Source organism: Onychostruthus taczanowskii, unplaced genomic scaffold (assembly GCF_017590055.1).
Source record: "Onychostruthus taczanowskii isolate IOZ18803 unplaced genomic scaffold, ASM1759005v1 scaffold61, whole genome shotgun sequence".
In the NCBI taxonomy this organism is placed as follows: Eukaryota; Metazoa; Chordata; class Aves; order Passeriformes; family Passeridae; genus Onychostruthus; species Onychostruthus taczanowskii.
Genome location: NW_024503790.1, coordinates 5,179,756 through 5,205,857, shown reverse-complemented (window position 1 = coordinate 5,205,857; position 26,102 = coordinate 5,179,756). Strand labels below are relative to the sequence as shown.

Here is a 26,102-nt window from a genome sequence, read left to right as displayed (position 1 = left end):
TAATTTTGAATTTTTACCTTTCTTATAATGATTTCTTGTTTACTTTTTCTTATTTATCTTTATTTTTCTTATTTATAGTACTTCTTCTAATTATTTCTTATTTATTTTTTATTTATATTATAGTAGTGAGTTTCGTAGTATTTCATTAATAATGGTTAACTGTTTTGTTGCTGTAAAGCACTTTAAGGTTAAACTTTAAGCTTTCTACTCTGTGATATTATACACTTCTAATCAACCACACACAATTCTAGTTACCAATTAAGTTTGGATTTTTACCAATTACCAATTCATTTTGAATTTTTACCAATGAATTTTGATTTTTTACCAATTACTAATTAATTTTGAATTTTTACCAATTAATTTTGAATATTTACCAATTATCAATGAATTTTGAATTTTTACCAATTACTAATTAATTTTGAATTTTTACCAATTAATTTTGAATTTTTACCAATTAATTTTGAATTTTTACCAATTAATTTTGAATTTTTACCAATTAATTTTGAATTTTTACCAATTAATTTTGAATTTTTACCAATTAATTTTGAATTTTTACCAATTAATTTTGAATTTTTACCAATTAATTTTGAATTTTTACCAATTAATTTTGAATTTTTACCAATTAATTTTGAATTTTTACCAATTAATTTTGAATTTTGTACCAATTACCAATGAATTTTGAATTTTTACCAATCAATTTTGAATTTTTACCAATTACCAATGAACTTTGAATTGAATTTTTATCAATTACCAATGCATTTTGAATTTTTACCAATTAACTTTGAATTTTACCAATGAATTTTGAATTTTTACCAATTACCAATGCATTTTGAATTTTTACCAATCACCAATCAACTTCCGATTTTTACCAATTCATCTTGGAATTTTTTCCCCCTACAACCTCAACCCCAACATAACACTCCCTTAAAAACCCAACATTCCTTATCACCAAAACCCCCCCAAACCCTCCCCATCACCCCCTGCCCTCCCCCTCCTCCTGCGCCCTGGTGCCCGGGCGGCCCGAGCGGAGCGATGCTCCTCCCAGAGGATTAGCCAACATTCCCAGGGCAGGGCAGCTCCCCAGCCTTCCCCACTCCTCCTTTCCTTTAGAAACGCCTTTTCCCTTCTTCCAGCTCATTCCTCACCAGAACTTTGGATTTCTCGCAGCTTTTCTTTCCTCTCTTTAATTTTTTTTTTTTTCCTGTAGTTACCGGCTCGCAGGGCCAAAGTTTTATTCTGTCAAGTTTTATTATGTGAAGTTCTATTCTGTAAAGTTTTGCTCTGTAAAGTTTTCTATCTACACTTTTATTATCTCCACGTTTTTCTCCCGGACTGAAGCCCGCTCCCGGGGCCAGCAGAAGGAGCTGCCCTGCTGTCAGGATGGATTTACGGCTTTAAAAGGAGCGGGGGCAGGAAGGAAAATTCCCCGCAGGAGCCAGAGCTCGCGGCTCAGCCGGCATGGCTCGGGGAGCCGGACCGTGACCCAGCTCGGCTTTTTGCTCGGATTTAGGCCGGTTTGGCCAGCAGCAGGCTCGGCTATGTTGGCCAAGGCGGTATTTCCACTTTTTCTGTGGCTGCGGTTCGCTGCGGGGCAGGACACACCTGAGCCAGGTGAGTGCCCGGAGAGGAGAAGCGTTCCTGCGCTGCTTTTCCTCCTGTTCTCCTCAAAACAAAAAAAAAAAAAACAAACCTTTTTCAGAATAAAAGCTGAGCCTACCGTGCTGCTTTAGGGCGTTTAGGAGCGCTCGTGTACAAGAAACAAACCCAACCTGCCTGTAGTTGCTGCTTAGAAAGTAATTTTTTGTTTTGGTTTGTTTGTTTGCTCCCGGTGCGGGAGAGGAAATTGTCCCAGAAATGAGCAGATTTAGGAGAAATCCTGCGGGAAATCCTCGCTGCTCACGGCGGGCGCGGAGAGGAGCCGAGGCGGTGATGAACGCTGTAATTCAATCGCTTGGGCTGGAAAACGCTTCCTGCGGGATGGGGAATGACAGCGGGGCTGTGCTGCCGAGCGGGGACAGGGAGCGACGGGGATGGACGGGGGGATCCATGGACAGAGGGACAGGGATGGAGGGATCCATGGACAGAAGGACAGGGATGGACGGAGGGACCCATGGACAGAGGGACAGGGATGGAGGGATCCATGGACAGAAGGACAGGGATGGACGGAGGGACCCATGGACAGAGGGACAGGGATGGAGGGATCCATGGACAGAAGGACAGGGATGGACGGAGGGACCCATGGACGGAGGGACCCATGGACGGAGGGATCCGTGGATGGATGGATGATGGATTCCTGGGCAGGACTCAGCCCTCAGTGGTGGCTGAGCTGCTGCAGTCGGTCTGTGCCTGCAGGGATGGTTCTGTTTGTTTGGTTCTGCGCCTGCAGGGATGGTTCTGTTGGGTTCTGTGCCTGCAGGGATGGTTCTGTGCCTGCAGGGACGGTTCTGTTGGGTTTTGTGGCTCCAAGGATGGTTCTGTTCAGTTCTGTGCCTGCAGGGATGGTTCTGTTGGGTTCTGTGCCTGCAGGGACGGTTCTGTTGGGTTTCCCGGGCACCTGGGAGCTGCTGTCTCCAGTCTGCCTGGCCTGGAGCCCTCGTCCAGGGCTGCTGGGGACAGCGAGGCTGGGCTGGGGCTCAGAGCCCTCTCGGGGAGCTGCCTCTGTCCCTCCGTGTCCCACTGGGTTCAGACCCCTTTCAGTGTCCCACTGGGCTCTGTCCCACAGTGTGCCAGGCTGGATTTTGTCCCTCAGTGTCCCTCGGTGGCTTCTCTCCCTCAATGTCCCAGGCTGGATTTTGTCTCTCAATATCCCAGGCTGGATTTTTCCCTCAGTGTCCCTGGGTGGCTTCTCTCCCTCAATGTCCCAGGCTGGATTTTGTCTCTCAGTGTCCCAGCCGGGTCAGGAATGGTGCAGCTCCTGGCACTGTCCCAGCACTCCAAGTCCCCCCAGGCAGCAGGAATTCCCATTGTCCTGCCCTCCTGCCACCCTGAGCCCGTGGCATTTTCCCAACCCGTGGCATTTCCCAGCCCGGGCTCTGAACAATGCTCAGGCCTTCAGGGGCAGTGACAAAGCCAGCCTTGGCATTCCAGAAGGCTGTGCCCTGCTCCAAAGGCAGGGCCTGGGTTTGGGGCTGAGCTGGGTTTGGGGCTGATCTGGGTTAGGATGAGCTGGGTTTAGGATCAGCTGGGTTAGGATGAGCTGGGTTTGGGCTGAGCTGGGTTTGGGCTGAGCTGGTTTAGGATCAGCTGGGTTTGGGCTGAGCTGTGTTAGGGATTGAGCTGGGTTTAGGATGAGCTGGGTTTGGGGCTGAGCTGGGTTTGGGGCTGAGCAGGGTTTGGGGCTGAGCTGGGTTTGGGCTGAGCTGGGTTTGGGGCTGAGCTGGGTTTGGGGCTGAGCTGGGTTTGGGCTGAGCTGTGTTAGGGATTGAGCTGGGTTTGGGCTGAGCTGGTTTGGGCTGAGCTGTGTTTGGGCTGAGCTGTGTTTGGGATTGAGCTGTGTTAGGGATTGAGCTGGGTTTGGGCTGAGCTGGGTTTGGGCTGAGCTGGGTTTGGGCTGAGCTGTGTTTGGGCTGAGCTGTGTTAGGGATTGAGCTGTGTTAGGGATTGAGCTGGGTTTGGGCTGAGGGCTGTGGCGCTGTGCCACGGGCACAGGGACAGGAACACTTTACCCATGGAGAAGAAGGTACAGAAGAACAACCAGCCTCCACCCTAAACCCTCCATCTTCCTTCACATTTATTTCTATATTCTAAATCCCCAAACTCTACGTTTTCCACCCGTTACATTACACACTTCTGACCAACTCCACGCCCGCAATCCCAATTCTGTCATTCCATTTTGGAGCCCCAGGTCAGTGCAGTGCTCTCTTTTGGGTCAGTACCTTTCAGCACAGAAAATTTAAAACCCTGAGCACCCAGGCTTCCGACACAAGCGGTGAGAGAAGACAACGGTGGGATGTCAAAGCCAGTTAACCCAGACAGGAGATGATCCTTCCTGGCTGTGAGTGAGCCCCAGGAGCCCCGGGGCTGTGTAGATCAGCGTGCTCAGCTCCCAGCTGAGAGCTCGGCCAGCGGATGTCTCCTGTCAGCATCCCGGGAAGCCTGGCCAGCTGCTTTCCTCCTGGAAAAGCCAGCAGGCAGCGTTGTGTTTCCATGGTGACGTTTTGCTTCCCATATCCAGCCCTTCAAAACACTTCTGAGCCCGGGGCATCCACCCAGGACCATGCTGGTGTCCCTGTCACAGCCCAGGCTCCCGCAGAGCACATCTGCAGCTGCCCCAACACTTCAGGAGTCAGGGAATCGCTCCTGGGTGCCCCTTTCCCTCCAAACCCCCCCTGAAAAGTGAGAAATCCTCATCTGGCGCCCGGCCACGCCGTCTGAAGTGCCTGAGAGCAGCAGCTGCTTGCGTGAGCAGGGATCTGCTGGTAACAAACCTCTGCAGCCCCAGCTCTGGCACGGATGGGTGTTTGTGCTGGATGCAGGACAGGGAGCAGGAGGAAGGATGAGGGAATTGGAAGCCTGGACCTGCAGGGGAGGGTGATTTCAGTGTCTGGTTGCTTTGTGAGCCTTGCCACGCTGCTGATGGGGGCAGAGCCTTTCTCTCGATTTTTTTTTTTTTTTTTTTTTAAATGGATTCTTTCTGCTGAACAGGAGGAATTTGTTTCCATTTCATGAGTGTCACAGAGGGGATGGGGGCTGAATGAAGCTTTCTGCTTGACCCACAGAGGGTTTCTTTAGCTCCAAAACACCCCCCGCCCCCGACCCGCCAAGCCGTGCCCTGCTCCCTAAGAGAAGCCCATGACTTTTCTCATTTGGATGTTTTAGCTCCAAAACACCCCCCCCCCCCCCCCCCCCCCCCCCTGCCCTTCAGCTGCTGGTTTTGTTAACCAGTTGTGGTTAACCAAGGCAGAGCCCTGTGGGGTCAGGCTGGGGCTCTCTAATTAACAGCAATGAGTAATGGGGAAAACCAGCATTTAAAGGATGTGAATGTGATGCCCCACTCCCTTGGTGCCCCAGAGCTTCAGGGGACAGACAAAAGGACATGGCTGTGACTCCTCAAACCTTTTGTTTTTTGGGGTTTCACCCAAAAGGACACGGTTTTTTGGGGTCTCAACCAAAAGGACACAGCTGTGACTCCCCAAACCTTCGTATTTTGGGGTTTAACCCAAAGGACATGGCAGTGAATCCCCAAACCTTTGTTCTTTTGGGGTCACTCCCAAAAGGACACAGCTGTGAGCCCCCAGACCTTTATTCTTTTGGGGTTTCACACAAAAGGATGTGGCTGTGACTCCTCAAAGCTTTGTTCTTTTGGGGTTTCACCCAAAAGGACATGGCTGTGACTCCTCAAAGCTTTGTTCTTTTGGGGTTTCACCCAAAAGGACACGGCTGTGACTCCTCAAAGCTTTGTTCTTTTGGGGTTTAACCCAAAAGGACACGGCTGTGACTCCTCAAAGCTTTGCTCTTTTGGGGTTTCACACAAAAGGACACGGCTGTGACTCCTCAAAGCTTTGCTCTTTTGGGGTTTAACCCAAAAGGACACAGCTATGACTCCTCTTTGCCCTTTTGGGGTCTCACACCGGTGCTCACCCAGCTGTTCCCCATGCAGGTAGCTCTGGCAGCAATGGGATTTCTGCTCCCTGGGGTGAATTCCCAGCTCCCCTCCCAGTGCCTGTGCACATGACCCCGCTGTTTACTGCTGCAGGAACGTCCTTTGGCCGCTGATCCCATTGCTGCCAGGGCCAGACGCTTTTCCAGCTGCTCCTTGCAACACTTGGGGATTGAGGGACACTTCTCAGAGCAGAGGGGAGGGACAGCCCCGTGCTGCCAAGACCTCTCCCTGTATCCTGCCAGCCAAACCAGTGCCTTGTGCTCCTTCCAGCAGAGGGGAGAGCTCAGGGCTGGGCTTTGCCCTTGTGCAGCCAGCAGCAACACCCAGAGCCCTGCTGGAATGCCACTGGGAGCTCTGGGATGGGGTGGCAGGGAGCTGTGGGGTCACAGTCCAGCTCTGCTGGGTGGTGTGGTGATTCCTGGGCTCCACTTTTGTTTCCTGCCCGGCTCTGAGCTCCAGGGTGCTGCAGGGGAGTGTCTGTGGCTCGGGGTGAGCTGTGCTGGGTCACGCAGAACTGGCCAGGATCCAGCTGGGGTGCAGGGCACAGAATCAGGGAATGATTGGGGCTGGAGGGACCTTAAATCCCATCCCATCCCACCCCTGCCATGGGCAGGGACACCTCCAGAATTTCTCATTGGGAACTTCTCCCAATACCCCAGCTAAGCCACCATCCTCATTTGGGGAATTCCTCATTGGGAATTTCTCCCAATATCCCACCTAAGCCACCACCCTCATTTGGGGAATTTCTCCACGGGAATTTCTCCCAATATCCCACCTAAGCCACCACCCTCATTTGGGGAATTCCTCATTGGGAATTTCTCCCAATATCCCACCTAAGCCACCACCCTCATTTGGGGAATTTCTCATTGGGAATTTCTCCCAATACCCCACCTGAGCCACCACCCTCATTTGGGGAATTCCTCATTGGGAATTTCTCCCAATACCCCACCTAAGCCACCACCCTCATTTGGGGAATTTCTCATTGGGAATTTCTCCCAATATCCCACCTAAGCCACCACCCTGTCAGTCTGAAGCCATCCCCCTCACCCTGTCACTCCATGCCCTCACCAACAGTCGCTCCCAGGTAACTTTGACTCTCTCCATTCCTGATCTCTCCTGTTGCTCCAGGAGATCCCTCACCTCTCCCTGATCCCTGGGGTCTGGCAGCAAGGTGCCTGTGGCTGCAGAGCGCGACAGGGCACAAAGCAGCCAGACTCCATCAGAAGGGTGCATGGGAGAGAGATTTATTACAGCAACATGCTGCTTTTATAGTTTTTTCAAGATATTTACATTTACCTAACAGAAACATACATTGCCCATTGGTAATAAGAAAGAAACAAAAAGTTCCTAATAGGTGACCAGGGAGTCATTTTGTGAGCCAGCTAACCTCTGTATCTTTTAAATTTCCCTCTTCTATCATGTTGCCATAGTGATAGCCTTGATGTGTTCCTTGAGAAAGATACGGGGCTTTCCTTCCACAGAATCACAGAATTCCTAGGTTGGTAGAGACCTTTAAGATCATCGAGTCCAACCCATGTTCTAACACCTCAATTAGATCACGGCACCAAGTGCCACATCCAGTTTTTTTTTTAAACACATCCAGGGATGGTGACTCCAGGAAGATATCTCCAGGAAGCCTTCGCTGGCTCACAAGAACAGCATGAAATGTCCTTCCCACGGGTGCCTGTGCAGGTTTTGGGTTCACAGCACTCCACTGATGCTGCTCCTTGTCTCTGCCCTGCCAGGTCCCCAGCCATCCGCCTCCAACACAGAGGGCGACCTCCTCTTCCTGCTGGACAGCTCCGCCAGCGTCTCCCACTACGAGTTCTCCAAAGTCAAGGAATTCATGTGGGACCTTTTGCACCCTCTCACCTTTGGCCCCAGGGACGTGCAGACCAGCATCATCCACATCAGCACCACTCCCACCATGGAGTTCCCCTTTGACCAGCACCTGACCAGCGGCTCCCTGCGGAAAGCCATCGGGGACACGCGGCAGCTGATGGGCGACACCAACACGGGCAAAGCGCTGTCCTACGCCAAGGAAAAGCTCTTCAGCGGCGAGGCCGGGGCCCGCCCGGACGTGCCCAAGGTGCTGGTGTGGGTGACAGACGGCTTCTCCACGGATGACATCTCGGAGCCCATGCAGCTGCTGAAGGACAGGGGCGTCACCGTGTTCATCGTCAGCACCGGCCGCGGGAACTTCCTGGAGCTCTCGGCGGCCGCCAGCCAGCCCTCGGACAAACACCTGCACTTCGTGGACGTGGATGACCTGCCCATCATCACCAAGGAGCTCAGGGATGCCATCCTAGGTAGGCTGCCAGGGCTGGGGGGTGATGTGGGGTTCAGGTGGGGGATGCCTGTCGGAAGCCAGGACGTCGCTCGGGGTGGCTCCAGCCCCAGGCTGGGGAATCCTGGCAGGAAACCAAAGACACTTGTGTTGTCATTTTATTGCAAAAGTTCCATATTGCTGTCTCCTTATCACAAAAGTTTCATATTATACTATTAATACTATATTATAACTATTAATACTAAATCATAACTATGCTAAAGAGAATAATGTGCTCTGACTCCGTGATTCAGAAGGGTGAACAATTGCTTTATTAAAACTATACTATATTACATTTATATTATAACTATGCTAAAGAGAATAATGTGCTCTGACTCTGTGATTTAGAAAGGTGAATTATATATAGTTTATTAAACTATATATAGTTTATAAAAGGTGAACTATATATAGTTTATTAAAACTATACTATATTACATTAATATGCTAATTAATTAGCATATTAATTAGTAATATTAATAGATACTATATTACATTAATATATGAAAGAGAATAATGTGCTCTAACTCCATGATTCAGAGGGCTGAACAATTGCTTTATTAAAACTATACTATATTACATTACTACTATGTTATAACTATGTAAAAGAGAATAATGTGCTCTGACTCCATGATTCAGAAGGTTTAAAAATTGCTTTATTAAAATTATGTTATATTACATTAATGCTATATTATAACTATACAAAAGAGATTATTCTATTCTATTCTATTCTATTCTATTCTATTCTATTCTATTCTCATACTAAAGAAAAACCTGTGACTCTCTCCAGCCAGTTAGGCACAGCTTTGAGTGATTGGTTAATTAATATAAACAACCATCACCAGAATCTAATTACCAAATCCCTTCAGGTAAACAATCTCCCTAACACATTCCGCGTGTGCAAAAACAACAGGAGCAGAGAACAGAGATAAAAATTGTTTTCTCTTTTGTCTGAGCTTTCTCACAGGCTTTTAGCTCCCCAGGAGAAATCCTGGGAGGGAGAATTACGTTCAAAGAGTGTGTGAATACCACAGTTACCTATTCCCCAATAAGCATCTCCTGTGGACAATGCCTGGGGGGAAAATTTCCTGTGGGAAATTCAGGCACACCACACTCACCACGGCCAGCTCAGCCAGGAGAGGCAGCAGGGCCTTTTGCAGGATAAATTCCATCAAAGGTTTATTCCAGCTTGCTGAAGGGAAATCAGGGACAAAAGTGGTGTGCAGAGGGTTAAAAAGGGGGTGGCACAAAGGGCAGGGCAAAGGGCTACCAGGGCTGCCACAAGCAATGAGGGAACAGGGGAAGGACAAACCATGAGAGTTTGGGGCATCTGGGGAAGGGAACAGGAGTGCTTTGTGCAAGACTCCTTGGGGAAGTCTTTTTTTCAGCCTAAGTGGGGAAAACTCTACAGTAAATTTTTCCAAGGCTGTACCCCGGGGGTTTCCCTGAGGGGGGAGGATTCGGGGGGCTCCACAGGTGGGTTTGTGGTTGGTTCTGTGGGGTGGGCAGTGGGAGAATCCCCCAAATCCCACACTCATCCTGACCCCAAAGCCCTGCCCTGGCAAATTGTGGGGTTTGCCCACCGTGCCACAGGTCCAAATATAAACCAAGGCTTCTGGGAGGTCTGGGACAAATATTTGCCCTTGGAATATTTGAGAGAGTGGGACAGATTCCCTCCAGTGAATTGAAGTTGTGCTTGTGAGGAGTTCAGCTGGGAATGAGGAACTCAGGCAGCAAAATATCTGAATTCCTTAAAACCCCACAAGTCTTTGAAATGAGTCATGCAGGTCAGGCATCTGCACACCCCAGGCAGAAAATGCCCCCACCTGCACAGGCTGTTAACCAAAGGTTTCCCAAACAGGAGTGATTTCACCTCAGCAAGATTGTGGACACAAAGTGCCTGAGCCCCCCTGAGTTGATTTTCACATTCAGGTTGATTTTTATTATTTTTCTCTCAAAAGTTTCTGTCTCTGTGCCAGCTGATGGAGGAACACAAACGTGTTGAACACATCTGAAATGGGATGTGTGTGTCCCTGGCAAGGATTTGGTCCTGTCAGCTCCCTCCAACTCTTATTTAGGATAAATCTGACTCCCTAAAACGCTCCACCAAGGGCTGAGACCTCCAACTCCTGCAGTTGTTCTCTCAGAAAATAAAATTAAGGACGGTTCCTGCTGTCAGCATTGAGACTATAGGAAAGGAATGTTTGTGTTCCATAAATCCCCTGTTCTAACGTGTTCCACATCTGCCAGATCCTTGGCCAGCACAGCCTCTGGAAGAACAGCCCAGCCCTGCCCCAGCAGCCAAGTGTTACCTCTGTGTTCCTCACGGGGCTGCAGCGCTGGCTATGACACGGGAATGCCACTGGGAATGCCACTGGGAATGACACTGGAATGCCACTGGGAATGACACTGCTGCCAGAGCCACCGGCATGGGAGCACCAGTGTGAAACCCCAAAAGGGCAAAGGGGAGTCACAGCTGTGTCCTTTTGGGTGAGACCCCAAAAGAACAAAGGGGAGGCACAGCCATGTCCTTTGGGTGAAACCCCAAAAGAACAAAGGGGAGGCACAGCCGTGTCCTTTTGGGTGAAACCCCAAAAGAACAAAGGATTGGGGACTCACAGCTGGGTCCTTTGGGGCTAAACCCCAAAAGAACAAAGGTCTGGGGAGTCACAGCTGTGTCCTTTTGTGTTAAACCCCAAAAGAACAAAGGTCTGGGGAGTCAGAGCCATGTCCTTTGGGGTTAAACCCCAAAAGAACAAAGGTCTGGGGAGTCCCAGACGTGTCCTTTGGGGTTAAACCCCAAAATACGAAGGTTTGGGGTGTCAGAGCCATGTCCTTTGGGGTTAAACCCCAAAAGAACAAAGGAGATGATAAAATCTGCACAGGTCACAGCTGCTGTGCCCGAGAGCAGCATTCTGTGAATCCAGCAGGTCTAAAACCTCCTGGGCTGGGATTTTAATGCCAGGTGAGATTCCCACACGGATCCAGGGCTTGCAAAGTGCCAGATTTTGGCCACATCACCTGATTTCATCTTAATAAAGCCACTTAAGTCAATGCTGCCTGCCTGGAGGAGGCAGCCCTCAGCCACCACCCCTCCTGGCATGGCAGGGACATCTTGGCAGGCAGGAATTAATTAATTCCAGCTCTGGAATGGCCCAGACTGGTTTATTTATCACTTATCTTCATCTCCTGCTACTGTTTAAAAAAAAAAAAAAAAACCAAAAAAACAAAAAACAAAAAACAAACAAAAAAAAAGAAACAAAAGCAAAAACAAACCAAAAAAACAGAGGAGGCTTTTGGAGAGGCACAAACAAGCTTTGTCAAGAGCTGCTCTCCTCCTTCCACCTCCTCTCCAGGAATGGGCTGTGTCCTGCCTGCTCCACAGAAATTCCAGACCAAGGCTTCCTCCAAGCTGCTGCAGCCTCAGGTGGGCTGAGGAGCCTCAGCCTCCACAGGGAGACACTCCTGAGATGTGTTGGAGCTGAAATGTTGCTGCAGAGCTGCTGCTGCTGCTCTGGGAGGGGGGCAGGACAGGGGCTGGGGGTGTTCACTGCCTGTTTTTCCCTCGGCCCATGCAGGAATTGTGCAGAATGCAGCTCCCAGCCAGCCTGGCTGTGGCACAGCTGGCTCCTGGCAGGCACCTCCGCCCTCCCCAGAGGGGAGGGAAGGTTCTCAGGCTGTGCAGGAGCTCAGGCTCCTTCTGCTGGATCTCAGATGTGCCCAAACTGTGGCATTTGGTGCTCTCCTGCTGGGGAAGGACCCCCTTGGTTGTGAAACCAAGGCATTCCTCCGAGGTGACATCAGCCCTGTGCCTGCAGCCACTTGCTCTGTGCTCAGCTAAGCTCAGGCTGCTGACTCCTTCCAGCCTTTGGCACCAGCTCCCGAGCCAGGCTTTGCAGGAGCCCTGAGCATCCCCACACCCCACACGTGCTCAGGGCAGTGCATTTCTGACCCAAAACCAGCTCCTGGGGGAGTGCTGCTGCAGGGAAGGCTTGCAGCTCTGCTGGTCTCACCTGGCACTGATCCAAGCAGGTGAGCACACCTCAGACCCTGCAGATGCAGAAGGGAAATCCCCGCTCCCAGAATCAGAGCATTTCCCCACTCACATCCAACAGAACCAGAAGTGATTTGTCCCAAATCCCAGCTGCAGCTTCTCAGACCCAGTTTAGGACAGGTTCTTCTCTAGCCAGGCAGGAGAACCTGTGTTAATCTGGTTCTGAGAAACTGCAGGAGAACCTGTCCTAATCTGAGAAACTGCAGGAGATCCTGTCCTAATCTGAGAAACTGCAGGAGAACCTGTCCTAATCTGAGAAACTGCAGGAGAACCTGTCCTAATCTGAGAAACTGCAGGAGATCCTGTCCCAATCTGGGTCTAGAACTGCAGGAGAACCTGTCCTAATCTGAGAAACTGTAGGAGATCCTGTCCTAATCTGTGTGTGAGAAACCGCAGGAGATCCTGTCCTAATCTGGGTCTGGAACTGCAGGAGAACCTGTCCTAATCTGGGTCTGGAACTGCAGGAGAACCTGTCCTAATCTGAGAAATTGCAGGAGAACGTGTCCTAGTCTGAGAAACTGCAGGAGAACCTGTCCCAATCTGGGTCTGAGACTGCANACTGAGGGCGAGTTCTTCTCTAGCTGAGAAACTGAAGGAGTTCCTGTCCTAATCTGAGAAACTGCAGGAGAACCTGTCCTAATCTGAGAAACTGCAGGAGAACCTGTCCTAATCTGGGTCTGAGAAGCTGCAGCTGGGATCTGGGACAAATCTGTGCTGTTCTTGCTGCTCTTGCTGCTGTTTTTTTCTCACCCTCATCATGAAACCAGCAGCATTCCTGCAGGTCTGACCCTGATCTCTCCAGTGGCTGCAGGGCAGTGTCTGGAGGAGGAGAGAAAGTGTCACCAGCTGAGTGTCACCAGGCAGGCACTGCCTGGCTCCTGTACAGGATATTAATTATTATTAATTATTATTAATGATTGCTGCTTGCCTCTGGGAACAGAGGGGCTGGGAAACACATTGTGTGTTGGATTGAGCTCTTTTCTGACCCAGAGATGGGGCAACTGAGAGGTGTTTGAAAAGCTTTTATTCTATTTTCAGTCTCATGTGAAGAGTGACACAATGCAGATGTTCTAATTCATGCTATTACAATCAGGAGTTAACTATTTCTTAATTACAGTACATTATAAATGTTTTTTGGCTTATTAGATTTAGCTGCGCTCTGTTGTAAATGTTTTAAAGCCAATCTTCTAAAATTACCCCTCGTGGGCCCTACTACAATGCATCTTTCATAGTTCTGTTTCTCCAAAGTGTCTAATCTTTTTTGTAAGGTCATCTTTTGAAACTTGTTTCTAGTTCCACTTCTCTCTCCACAATGCCTGTCCTGTCCCACGGCATTTCTAAACCAGCATTTCTTATCTCCAGGTTTGCACTGTGTGAGCCTTCTGTCTGCCTTTGAGAACTCTCTATAAATCCATTTCTCACCACTGTGGGCATTTATTTCTTTATTCTCTGTGCTTTATTGCCCTTTTTATACGCTGAAGGCTTCCAGGGCTCTGGCAACAAGGGGCAGAGCTGTTTGCTGTGGGCTTCCTGCCCTTTGATCCACAGTGTCCCTGCCTCCCAGCTCACTTCTTTCCATTCCCTGAGCTTTTGGCAGGATTTTTGGCAGCGCTGAGACCTTTCCTGTGCTCCCTGTTCCTTCGTGGAAGGTTTGTGGGGCTCCCAAAAAGGGTGCAGTGCCCCAGGAGCCGTGAGTGGGTGGAGGGCTGCTGGGATGGGATGGGATGGGATGGGCACAGAGCAGGGAAATGTTCCTGCCTGCCTGCCTGGGAGAGCCAGGGAACAGCTCAGAGGAAAAACTGAGGCTGTTTTATTTGGTACAGAGGAGTTGGCAGGGCTCGGAGCAGCTCGGAGGAGGAGAGCTGATCCTCTCCCAGCTAAAGGACGAGTCTGGGAGGGAAAAGCAGCCCCAGCTTGCAGCTTTGGGAGGAATTCTGTGCCTCCCTTCACCCCTGTGCAATGGGGGGACAGTGAGGGCTGCCTGGAGTGCTCTGTGAGTGCCTGAGCATGAGCTGGAAGGTTCTTTTATAAGGATTTAGGGGCACTTCAAGAGTTTTAGGGGCACTTTCTAAGAGCACTTAGGGTGCTCTTAGAAATCCTTTAAAAACAGAAGAGATCTCCATGTCACTTCCCAGGAGTTAGAAACAAAGTCCTGTGTGTTTGTGTCTCTCTGGAAGGTCAGAAAACACCGGAATTCTGCCCAAAATGGGCATGTCAGAAGGGTCAAGGGGCTGGGGGAGCTGCCCAGCACCACCAGAGGGATTTGTGCCTGGCATTTGTGGTCTGGAGCCTCGAAGAGAAGCAGCCACCATCCCTGGGTGTGTTCAACAAAGCCTGGATGTGGCACTGGGGGCCAGGGTTTAGCTGAGGTGTTGGGGCTGGGTTGGATTCCATGGTCTTGAAGGCATCTTCCAGCCTGGGGATTCTGAGAATTTGGGAGAATTCTGTGAATTTGGGGGAATTCTGGGAATTCCCAGGAACTGGGGAGGTGCTGGAGCCACCATCCCTGGGTGGGTTTAACAAAGCCTGGATGTGGCACTGGCTGCCAGGGTTGAGTTGGGCTGAGTTGGACTCCATGGTCTTGAAGGTCTCTTCCAGCCTGGGGATTCTGAGAATTTGGGGGAATTTTGGGAATTCCCAGGAACCGGGGAGGTGCTGGAGTCACCACCCCTGGATGTGGCACTGGCTGCCAGTGTTTAGCTGAGGGGTTGGGGCTGGGTTGGACTCCGTGATCTTGAAGGTCTCTCCCAACCCAGTAATTCTGGAATTCTGTGAATTCTGTGATTCTGTAATCGTGTGACTCAGGGCCAGGGAGAGGTGAGGTGGCACAAGAGGGCTCTGAGTGTTGAATGTCACCGAACAAGGGAGCTCTGTGAGCCCTGCAGGGGCTGAGTCCAGCTGGCTCAGCAGGGCTGGCACTGCCCACGTGCTGCCCTTTCCTCCTGGGCACTGCCCAGAGCAGGGAGAAATGGAGAAATAAGGGAGAAATAAGGGAGAAATAAGGGAGAAATAAGGGAGAAATGGAGCTCTTCATGCTCTGGGCTCCTTCCTGTGCAGGGATTTGTTGATTTGGATTCACTGGTTGGGAATTTCCACGGGGAAATGAATTTGTAGAGAATTCACTCTCTACGCTAGGTTGGAGATCTAGACCAGATCTCTAAATCTCTAGATCTAGACTAGATCTCTAGATCTAGATTAGAGCTCTAGACCAGGTGCTTCAGGGAAATAAAACTGTGAAAGATACATTGTAAAAAGACTCATTAAAGGTAATTTTAGATAATTAGCTTTAAGGCATTTACAGCATAGTGTTATAAAAGCTGATAGGCTCAGGAACACTTATAATGTATTATAATTAAGAAATAGTTGGCTTCTGATTGTGCTAATGTAAATTATAACATCTGTATTGTCTCATCCTTCACATTAAACTAAAAAATAATAATAAAAAATATATAAAATAAAATAAAATAAAATTAAAAAAAACCCTAAAAAATAAAAGCTTTTAAATCACCTCTCAACTGAGCACTCCATCTCTGAGTAAAAAAAAAAACCTTAATCCAACAGCACACCTCGGTGACTTCAGGGGTGCTGCCAGCTGCACCCCTGCTCCAGAAGGGCTGGGCCTGCTCCGCGCTGTGGTCGTTGATGCCAGCACTGATTTCTGTCCCTGTCCCTCTTCCAGATGTCATCCAAGCCAACCGGCTCCACGCCACCGACGTCACCTCCAGCAGCTTCCGCCTGGTGTGGCCCCAGCTGCTGTCCCAGGACAGCGGCTTCTACAGCCTGCAGTACACCCCCAGCGGGGACCCCGCGGGGACCAGGACACTGCAGGTGTCGGGGGCCCTCAGCAGCCTCGTGCTCACCAACCTGGCACCAGGAACCACCTACGAGGTGGCTCTGATCCCCGAGTCCAACGTGCACTACTTCCCTGCCCAAAGGACCAGGGTCACCACTCTGCCAGGTACGAAGGGCATGGCTTGGGCCTTGGGGACAGCGACAGCATCCCTGTGTCCCACCTGGGGCTCCCACCTTGTGCTCTGTGGAGAAGAGCCCCTGAGGATATTGCAGGAGAAGGCCCCGTGAGGATATTGCAGGAGAAGGCCCCGTGAGGATATTGCAGGAGAAGGCCCCGTGAGGATATTGCAGGAGAAGGCCCCGTGAGGATATTGCAGGAGAAGGCCCCGTGAGGATATTGCAGGAGAAGGCCCCGTGAGGATATTGCAGGAGAAGGCCCCGTGAGGATATTGCAGGAGAAGGCCCCGTGAGGATATTGCAGGAGAAGGCCCCGTGAGGATATTGCAGGAGAAGGCCCCGTGAGGATATTGCAGGAGAAGGCCCCGTGAGGATATTGCAGGAGAAGGACCTGTGAGGATATTGTAAAAGAAGGACCAGTGAGGATATTGCAGGAGAAGGATCTGTGAGGATATTGCAGGAGAACAGCCCGTGAGGATATTGCAGGAGAAGGGCCTGTGAGGATATTGCAGGAGAAGGACCCGTGAGGATATTGCAGGAGAAGGACCTGTGAGGATATTGCAGGAGAAGGACCTGTGAGGATATTGTAGAAGAAGGACCATGAGGACATTGCAGGAGAAGGGCCTGTGAGGATATTGCAGGAGAAGGACCCGTGAGGATATTGCAGGAGAAGGGCCCGTGAGGATGTTGCAGGAGAAGGACCTGTGAGGATATTGCAGGAGAAGGGCCCGTGAGGATATTGCAGGAGAAGGGCCCGTGAGGATATTGCAGGAGAAGGACCTGTGAGGATATTGCAGGAGAAGGACCATGAGGATATTGCAGGACAAGGGCCCGTGAGGATATTGTAGAAGGAAAAGTCTGGCTCTTACCAGGACTCGGGAATGAGGAGCTCAGGGGATGGCAGAGCTGAGGGTGTGGGAGGTGACTGCCAGAGAAATGAAGGATTTTATGCTGGTACCCGGGCAAAGTTAAGATAGAGGATGCTGGAATGACCTAAGGGAATCTGGGATTGAGAGGGGAAGAACTCGGAGCAGGATCAGCCTCTCTGTGCAGAAATAACTCAGATTTTATTGGGGGGCAGCCTGCAGAAAGGGGCAAACTGAAAAACTGGGCTGGGGTGGCAATGTCAGGGTGGACCTGTACACAATATTAATTTTCTGCATGCAAGAACAGTTCTGGCTGAAAGGCTGAGAAACCCTTTGGGCTGAGCTGTGTCATGAGTATCAACATCTGCTTGCTGGGTTGATTTCAGTTCCACTGGGTTAATTTCAATTCCACTGGGTTAATTTCAATTCCTTGTTGGTTGATTTCAATTCCACTGGGTTAATTTCAGTTCCTTGCTGGTTGATTTCAATTCCACTGGGTTGATTTTAACTCCTTGCTGCGTTGATTTTAATTCCACTAGGTTGATTTGAATTCCACTGGGTTGATATGAATTCCTTGCTGTTTTGATATGAATTCCTTGCTGGGTTGATTTCAATTCCTTGCTGGTTGATTTCAATTCCTTTCTGGGTTGATTTCAATTCCACTGGGTTGTTTTTAACTCCACTGGCTTCTGGAAGAGACCTTTAAGACCATGAAGTCCAACCCAGCCCCAACACCTCAGCTAAACCCTTTGATTTGAATTCCTTGCTGGGTTGATTTCAATTCCACTGGGTTGTTTTTAACTCCACTGGCTTGATTTGAATTCCTTGCTGGTTGATTTTAATTCCACTGGGTTGATTTCAGTTCCTTGCTGGCTGATTTCTATTCCTCGCTGGGTTGACTTGAATTCCACACCCTTGAAGCCCAAGATGTTGCAGGTCAATAATGCTCATTAAACCCTCATTCTCACCTCTCTCCATTGCTTCCAGAGGAAATCAGCCCAGTTCAGGTTCTCATCTCAGACTCTGGACCTCACAGCTTCCACGTCAGCTGGGCTCCTGTGCTGGACAGCGTGGCCACCTACCAGGTCCTGTACGGGCCGCTCCCAGGGAACTCAGCCAAGGTGCTGCAGGTGGATGGGAGGCACAACAGCACCCTGGTGGAGCACCTGGCACCCAACACCACCTACCTGGTGACAGTCACTGCCATCTACAGATCTGGGAAGGAGAAATCCCTGTCAGCCAAGGCCTGCACCCAGGAAGGTGAGGAGGGCAAGTGGCAGCACAAGGAGTGTCCCCAGAGGGGCACCCGCCTCGGGGTGAGGCCAGAGGACCCAGAATCCAGCCCCTGGGTGGATTTTTATTATTCAGGATCCAGTATTTTATTATTCAGAATGCAGCCCATGGGGTGGGGGAGCTGCATGAGCAGCTCTGGATGTGTAGCAGATGTGTCAGGGCTGGAAGGGAGTCACACACACAGTGCCAGCTGTTAATGGGGCTGGCTCCCCTGCAGATCCAAGAATCTCCCTAAAGAAGGAAGAAAAGTGCCTTTCCTGACTCCTCTGTGCCTGTTCCTTGGGTAGGAGTTGATGAAGTTAATGAGCAGAAGCTTGTGCTCTGTGGAGAAGGACCCGTGAGGATATTGCAGGAGAAGGACCTGTGAGAATATTGCAGGAGAAGGAGCCGTGAGGATATTGCAGGAGAAGGACCTGTGAGGATATTGCAGGAGAAGGAGCCGTGAGGATATTGCAGGAGAAGGGACTGTGAGGATATTGCAGGAGGCAAAGTCTGGCTCTTATCAGGACTCAGGAGTGAGGAGCTCAGGGGATGACAGAGCTGAGGGTGTGGGAGATGACTGCCAGAGAAATGAAGAATTTTATGCTGTTACCAGAGCAAAGTTAAGGACTAATTAGTCTGAGCTCAGAATTCACAGAATCCCCAGGCTGGAAGAGACCTTTAAGACCATGAAGTCCAACCCAGCCCCAACACCTCAGCTAAACCCTGGCACCCACAGGGTTTGGCTGAAGTCCAACCCAACCCCAACACCTCAGCCACATCCAGGCTTTGTTAAACACACCCAGGGATGGTGACTGCACCACCTCCCTGGGCAGCCATTCCAGAACTTCATCACCCTTTCCATAAAAAACTTTTCCCCAATATCCAGCCAGCATTTCCCTTGGCACAGCTTAAGGCTGTGTCCTCTGATTCTGTCAGTTCCTGGAGAAAGAGCCCAACCCCAGCTGGCCACAGCCACCTTTCAGTGAGTGTAGAGAGTGATGAGGGCACCCCTGAGTCTCCTTTTCTCCTTTTGCTGGAAGGCTTTGGCACTCTGCAGTGCTGGAAGAGTGGTTCTAAGAGCCTGATTTTCCTGCAATTTGTGTGGATCTCAAAGGTCTTTTTCACAGAATTCACAGATTCCCCAGGTTAGGAGAGACCTTCAAGACCATGGAATCCAACCCAGCCCCAACCCCTCAGCTAAACCCCGGCACCCATCCCCAATATCCAACCCGTATTTCCCTTGGTGCACCCTGAGCCTGTGTCCCCTCATCTCCTCCAGCAGGAGAAGCAGGGCGATTTCCCCTCTCACCAAAGGCCAGCCCCCGGGGGAGCAGGGATCCCTGGGGCACCATGCCCTGCCTCTCACGGCTTTCTCCCCGCAGAGGGCTCCAGGGTGAGGCACCTGCGCTTCGAGGCCGCGGGTGCCGGCAGCCTGCGAGCCTCGTGGGACTCGGCGGACGGGGCCGTGCTCGGTTACCGGGTGCGCTGCCGGCGGCAGAGCGGCGCCTCCTCCGCGTTCAGCGTGTCCCCGCAGGTGCGTGGAGAGGGGAGCAGGGAGCGATACGTGTTGTAATGGGGGGTTTCTGCAAATGGTAACATGGATTTTATATGTGTGGTGTCGTAAAGATATGTTGATGTTGATATTTGTATTTATTTATACCCGTATTCATATTTATTTATAATTATATTTATATTTATATTCATATATATTGATATTTATACCCATATCCATATATATTTATATTTATATAAATTATATCAATTAAAATGCCTGCTGGGGTGGGATAACACCCGATGAGCACAGGATGAGGACACGTGTGCAGATCTGCCAACACAGGATGAGGACACGTGTGCAGATCTGCCAACACAGGATGGGGACACGTGTGCAGATCTGCCAACCATCAGCACTCAGGTCTAAAGGCAGCGTGGGCCAGGGCCCAAAAAACCTGGAGGGGATAAAAAAGGACCAAAACCACACCCAAGGAATGCGGATCCTCTAAAAAGGTGGAACAGAGGAGGAGCCGTGCTAAACAGTTCTTGGAATATGTAAATTAGTTTGGGGAACAGTTTAATATGCAGAATTGTTTATGAATATGCAACAGGCTGATGTAATTAAAAGGTATTTAAGGGATATCCCTGAAGAGAACAGTGTGACCCAATAACCTTTGCTCTGTGCTCCTTGTCTTCTATTGTCCTTTATTAAACATTTTGCATTTTTTGCTCTATGCTTTTTGTCTCCTATTGTTCTTTATTAAACTTTTTCCATTTTTGCTCTATGCTTTTTGTCTCCTATTGTTCTTTATTAAAATTTTTCCATTTTTGCTCTGTGCTCCTTGTCTCCTTTGTCCTTTATTAAACTTTTTGCATTTTTTGCTCTATGCTTTTTGTCTCCTATTGTCCTTTATTAAACTTTTTCCATTTGTGTTCTATGCTCCTTGTCTCCTATTGTCCTTTATTAAACTTTTTCCATTTTTGCTCTATGCTTTTTGTCTCCTTTGTCTTTACTAACCTTTTCCCATTTTTGCTCTATGTTTTTTGTCTCCTATTGTTCTTTATTAAAATTTTTCCATTTTTGCTCTGTGCTCCTTGTCTCCTTTGTCCTTTATTAAACTTTTTGCATTTTTTGCTCTATGCTTTTTGTCTCCTATTGTCCTTTATTAAACTTTTTCCATTTTTGCTCTATGCTTTTTGTCTCCTTTGTCCTTTATTAAACTTTTTCCATTTTTTGCTCTATGCTTTTTGTTTCCTTTGTCCTTTACTAAGCTTTTCCCATTTTTGCTCTATGCTCCTTGTCTCTTATTGTCCTTTATTAAACTTTTCCCATTTTTTGCTCTATGCTTTTTGTCTCCTTTGTCCTTTATTAACCTTTTTCCATTTCCACAGGAGGGTGATAACACCCTGTATACACCAGGCTGTTCTTTGCCCCTTGGCCAGGAGCGCCCCAGCGCCGGACGTTTTTTCTCTCTCTTATTGTATCCCTCACTAAAATTTACCAAAATTCTTTCTCCCCCACCGTGTTTCCCAGGTGCACAGCGTGCTGCTCAGTGACCTGCCCTCGGGCAGCAGGGGCAGGGTGTGTGTGCAGCCCGTGTACAGCAACCAGCCTGGCAAGAGGCTCTGCCGCACCGTGCTCCGGCAGCCAGGTGAGCTCAGGGCGTCCTTGCACTTAGGAGAGGGTTTGGGCTCTTCAGAGAGACAGGATTGGTGGTTGTAAAGTTGTTTACTGCATGAATACATCAGTTGTTTACTGCATGAATACATCAGTTGTTTATGGCAGGATTACATCAGCCCCAAAGGCGAAGAATGCAGAGGATTGAAGTCCAGGCTGAAAGCTTTCTGGCATTGATGTTTTGTGTAGGCTGAGCTGGAACAGAGGCTGGGCAGAGTTAAAGAATATTGTCTGCTCATAAACAGCAGGGCACATCAAGGGCTGGGCATTAGGACCAAGCAGCAGCTTGGGATTAGGAGGAGAAATCTGGGAGATGGAGAGAGGAAAACACACTTCAACCTGAGCAGCAGCTTCTCGGAAATATTTGGAGTGATGCTTGAGGCATCAGCAGAGTCCCAATATTCCAAGCAGAAGCCACTACCACTTCTTTTGCACCCCAGTACAGGGGGATTTTATTCATAAATCACCCAATCAGCTAAAAATTCAATTCTAAAGCATTTTTCTTGCACCTGTCTGAGCTTAATTCCAATGTGGGAAAGTAGTGTCAGTTCTTACACAAAATTTACACAAATATTTCTATTTGTTCTATCTAGAAATGTAAGCAATTTCGTTATGTCTGGAGCCAAGTCAATTTTGTGAAAGGGAGCACTACTGAACTTCAGGCTTTATGGCTTTTTACTCTCTTAAGGGACCTAAAATATATTTCTACTTATTTAAAATGAAAACTTACACTCCTGCTGTGTGGCTTAATAGATTTCAGTTTCTCTAAATTCAAATCCTGCATTCCTTTCTCTCTCTGAGGGGTTTCTGTTTCATGCATTCCAAAACCACAGAGGGCTGGGATATTCTGTGCTCATCACCGCTCTTGTTTCACCAAAATTGGGCTTTTCCCCCCGTTTTTAGGAGTAAGACTCCTCCTAGTGGAGTTTCTTGCAGTCAGGAGGAAGAAGATCCCACTTTGGGATAACTGGGGTGGGAACACTGCTGAAAGTGCTCTTGAAAAATCATTTGGTTTTGAAAAATCATTTGAAAAATCAACCAGCCTTGGTTGCCCTTCACTTGGCAGGGGACAGATAACAATTAAAGCCATTTACATTAATGTTCTTTATTAATTAATAATTGATAACTATTAATTAATTAAAAATTAAGAATTAATAAAATAATTAATGCTATGCAAACATTAAATAAGAAAATAAATTTATTCATTAACATTTATTTATGCATTTAATGCATAAAACTAAAAGGTGAGATCTGGGACAGACGTGGAGAATGGCTGGCTAAAGCTGACATTTTTATTCCTTTTATTCTGACATTTTTATTCCTTTTATTCTGACATTTTTTCCCCCTTATATTCTGAAATTTTTATTCCTTATGTTCTGAAATTTTTATTCCTTGTGTCCTTCCAGCCACAGAGGCCCAAGGATACCAGCACAGAGAACGTGACAGGCTGCAGTGAGCTGACTCCCAGCAGAGCAAAGGTCTTGAACGGACAAAGATTTGGACAAAAACAAGGAGAAACCAGGGGAGGAAGAAGCTCATCTCCCAGGCTGTGCTGTCCCTGGAGGTGTCCTGCTTGTCCAGCCCAAGCTCTGCCAGGGTTTAAAGGCTTGGCCTGGCTGGATGGAGCAGCCAGTGTGACTAAAAGATGCCAAATGTGTCCCCATGTCGTAGCAACGCGAGTGACAAACGGAGGCGGAGTGGTGGAGCCTCACCATTGCTTGCTTGCTGCCCATTCTCTGTTTGCTCAAGGTTGATCCAGGATTCCTTTTGCAGCTCAGGAGCACAGCCAGGACTCGGCTGTTCATCTCAGAGAGAGGTTCCACCTGGCCAAATCCACTCCTGAGTCCAATCCATTCCCTCCAGGGAGCCTGGAAGGAATGAGAGAGCAGGAAACCCAAAATCCTGGGAGTGTGCTTCCCTCCAGGAGCAGCTGAGAGCCCAGAAAAGCCAGACAAAACCACCTAAAGCACTTATTTTTGTTTCTGTGCTCCTGCCTGGATCATTGCTCTGGCATTCCTGCAAACCCTCTTCACCAAACGGGAGTGCTGCTCTCCTCGTGGGGATTAATTAGCCTGTTCTGTGACTAATTACAGGCAATAAGTCTCCAGCACTGTCATTCCTCTGAGCTCTGAACACACACAGCACATCTCTGGTGTCTTGTCTTGGGCTTCCACCCAGTGCTAAGCTTGAGCTACACTTAAAAATCAATGTTTTTAAGGCAGAAGAGTAAATCTGATTATTTCCCTTTGCCCCTAAGCTTGAACTCGCTGTCTCTAAGCCACTCTGGAAAGGCGAGCTGAGAAAAAAAAAAAAATTAATTATAAATACCTAGTGACCAAGCAAATGGTTTCAAAGTTCAGGGCTTAGGGTTGTAAAGAAATGTAGATATTTCTCTGCTAAACCCCAGCATCAGTGGGAACACCCTCCCTCAGTAACTCCTGCTCTATTTTAAATTTATTGCTTATTTGCCCTCCGTGTAGAACTTGGTTTTGAAGCAGTGCTGTTTGTGGGGAGCCCCATGCAGCCCCACAAACCCTTCCTAAAAAGCTTCAACCAGCTCCTTTTGGAGCTGAGAGGAACTTTTATTCCTAACTTTGTCTCCTGAGAGCTGAATCCTTCATCTCCACCTTTCTGGAGCATTTTTCCTTGGGCTGCCTTGCTCAGGAGAGGAGGGAGGTGAGTCATTCATTAACTCTATAAAGAGATTTTTCACGTGATTTGTGTCCTCCTCTGGAATGTGTGTTTGTCACTGATTAATCTCAGTGCTGAAAGGATGACAAAGCCCCTGGAACTGCTCATGCAATAAAACGATTTTGTTTCTTCTCGCTGTAGGACAGAAATTAAGTTTGCACAACTCCCTGCATAGTTTATTAATGCATTAATTTTCATCCCCCCCTCAAGTTGTAACACACCCTTCTGAAGACAATTAAATATAAATACAAGAGCTACTGAATGGTTCCTTTGTGCTTGCTGGCAAATCTGTGGGGTTTTTTTGGGGGGAATTGTGGGTTTTGTTCCGGGGGTTGAAAAGCTGGCATTCACAGAATCATAAAAGTTGGGAAAAACTGCTGAGATCACCCTGTTCAATCATAATTTTAAATGAAGTGCATGTTCTACCCGTGCCTGAATAGCCTGGTTTACTCCAAACTTTTCCCCCTTCCCCCAAAAAATGTGAGGGAAATGTAAAAAATAGAAATATATTGGTCCTGATAAAGCCTCAGTTCCAAAAGGATTGTTTTACCCTGAAATCTTGGCAGATCTGGTAAATATTTGTGCTCACGCACAGGGTGGGATTGTTGGGATGTCCTGGACTCTGATCCTTGTGGATCCCTTCCAGCTCAGGATATTCTGTTTCCATGGATATAAGTGTGAATTTGAGAAGAAAAATGAACATTTAGAGAAAAAAATAAAAGATCTGAAAGGTGTCCTGGGGTGTCCTGGACTCTGATCCTTGTGGATTCCTTCCAGTTCAGGATATTCTGTGTTTCCATGGATATAAGTGTGAATTTGAGAAGAAAAATGAACATTTAGAGAAAAAAATAAAAGATCTGAAAGGTGTCCCCAGCCTGCTGCTGAGGGCTGGGCATGCTCCAGCTGTGTTCTACATTTTACACCACTGCAGGCTGCAGAATTCCACATGTTCCTGATTTTGCTGTACTCCCATTTCCTCTCATCCTTCCCATTCAGAAATGATGGACTGGGAGCTGATTTCCATGGAATATCCTCACTCTTTATCCCAGATAATCACAGCACTGGGGTTGCCTGTGCTCCCCTTTTCAGGAGGCTCCTGTCTCATCTTTCCCATTTCAAAACATTGGATTAGGAACTGATTTCCAGGGAAATCCTGCTCTTTATCCCACATAAGCACAGCCACAGGTTTCTCCTTTTCTGCTTTCCCATCCTCTCTGCCATTCCAAGGAGAGGATTTGGGAGGAAATCCGGAATAACGCCAGGCTGGGGCTGATTTCCAGGGAAACCCGGGATAACCCTAAGGGAAATGCGGGATAACACCAGTCTGGAGCCGATTTTCAGGGAAACCCGGGATAACCCAAGAGAAACCTGGGATAACCCAAGTTAAACCCGGGATAATGCAAGTTAACCCGGGATAACCCAAGTTAAACCCGGGATAACCCAAGTTAAACCCGGGATAACGCAAGTTAACCCGGGATAACCCAAGTTAAACCCGGGATAACCCAAGTTAAACCCGGGATAACGCAAGTTAACCCGGGATAACCCAAGTTAAACCCGGGATAACCCAAGGCCGCGCCGCCTCGCGGCCCTTAGCAACGCCCCTCACTCCCGTTGCTATGCGGAAGCGCCGCCCGCCCCATTTGTCCCTCCCGGCTCTCCGTCCCGCACACTTCTCTCCCTCCCTTCCCTCCTCTTCCAACCAATCAAACCCCACACGCTGCTCCTTTCCGCCAATCAGAGCGCGGAGCGGCTCTCCGGCGAGCCAATGGGAGGCCCGCCCGCATGCGGCGCATGCGGGGATAATGCAAGTTAACCCGGGATAACCCAAGTTAAACCCGGGATAACCCAAGTTAAACCCGGGATAACGCAAGTTAACCCGGGATAACCCAAGTTAAACCCGGGATAACCCAAGGCCGCGCCGCCTCGCGGCCCTTAGCAACGCCCCTCACTCCCGTTGCTATGCGGAAGCGCCGCCCGCCCCATTTGTCCCTCCCGGCTCTCCGTCCCGCACACTTCTCTCCCTCCCTTCCCTCCTCTTCCAACCAATCAAACCCCACACGCTGCTCCTTTCCGCCAATCAGAGCGCGGAGCGGCTCTCCGGCGAGCCAATGGGAGGCCCGCCCGCATGCGGCGCATGCGCGCTGGCAGCGGCG

At 48.9% G+C, this 26,102-nt stretch overlaps 1 protein-coding gene across 1 annotated transcript; it reads left to right on the top strand.

The window, feature by feature from the left end:
- The first annotated feature begins 1,151 nt into the window (after positions 1–1,151).
- On the top strand, positions 1,152–24,204 carry VWA1 (von Willebrand factor A domain containing 1). Its single transcript, XM_041419822.1, has 7 exons — positions 1,152–1,611; positions 7,348–7,911; positions 15,659–15,937; positions 17,802–18,074; positions 19,472–19,623; positions 21,115–21,232; positions 22,665–24,204. The coding sequence occupies exons 1-7, from the start codon at positions 1,539–1,541 to the stop codon at positions 22,712–22,714; spliced, it is 1,509 nt and encodes a 502-aa protein (XP_041275756.1). The 5' UTR covers positions 1,152–1,538; the 3' UTR covers positions 22,715–24,204.
- The last annotated feature ends 1,898 nt before the right edge of the window (positions 24,205–26,102 follow it).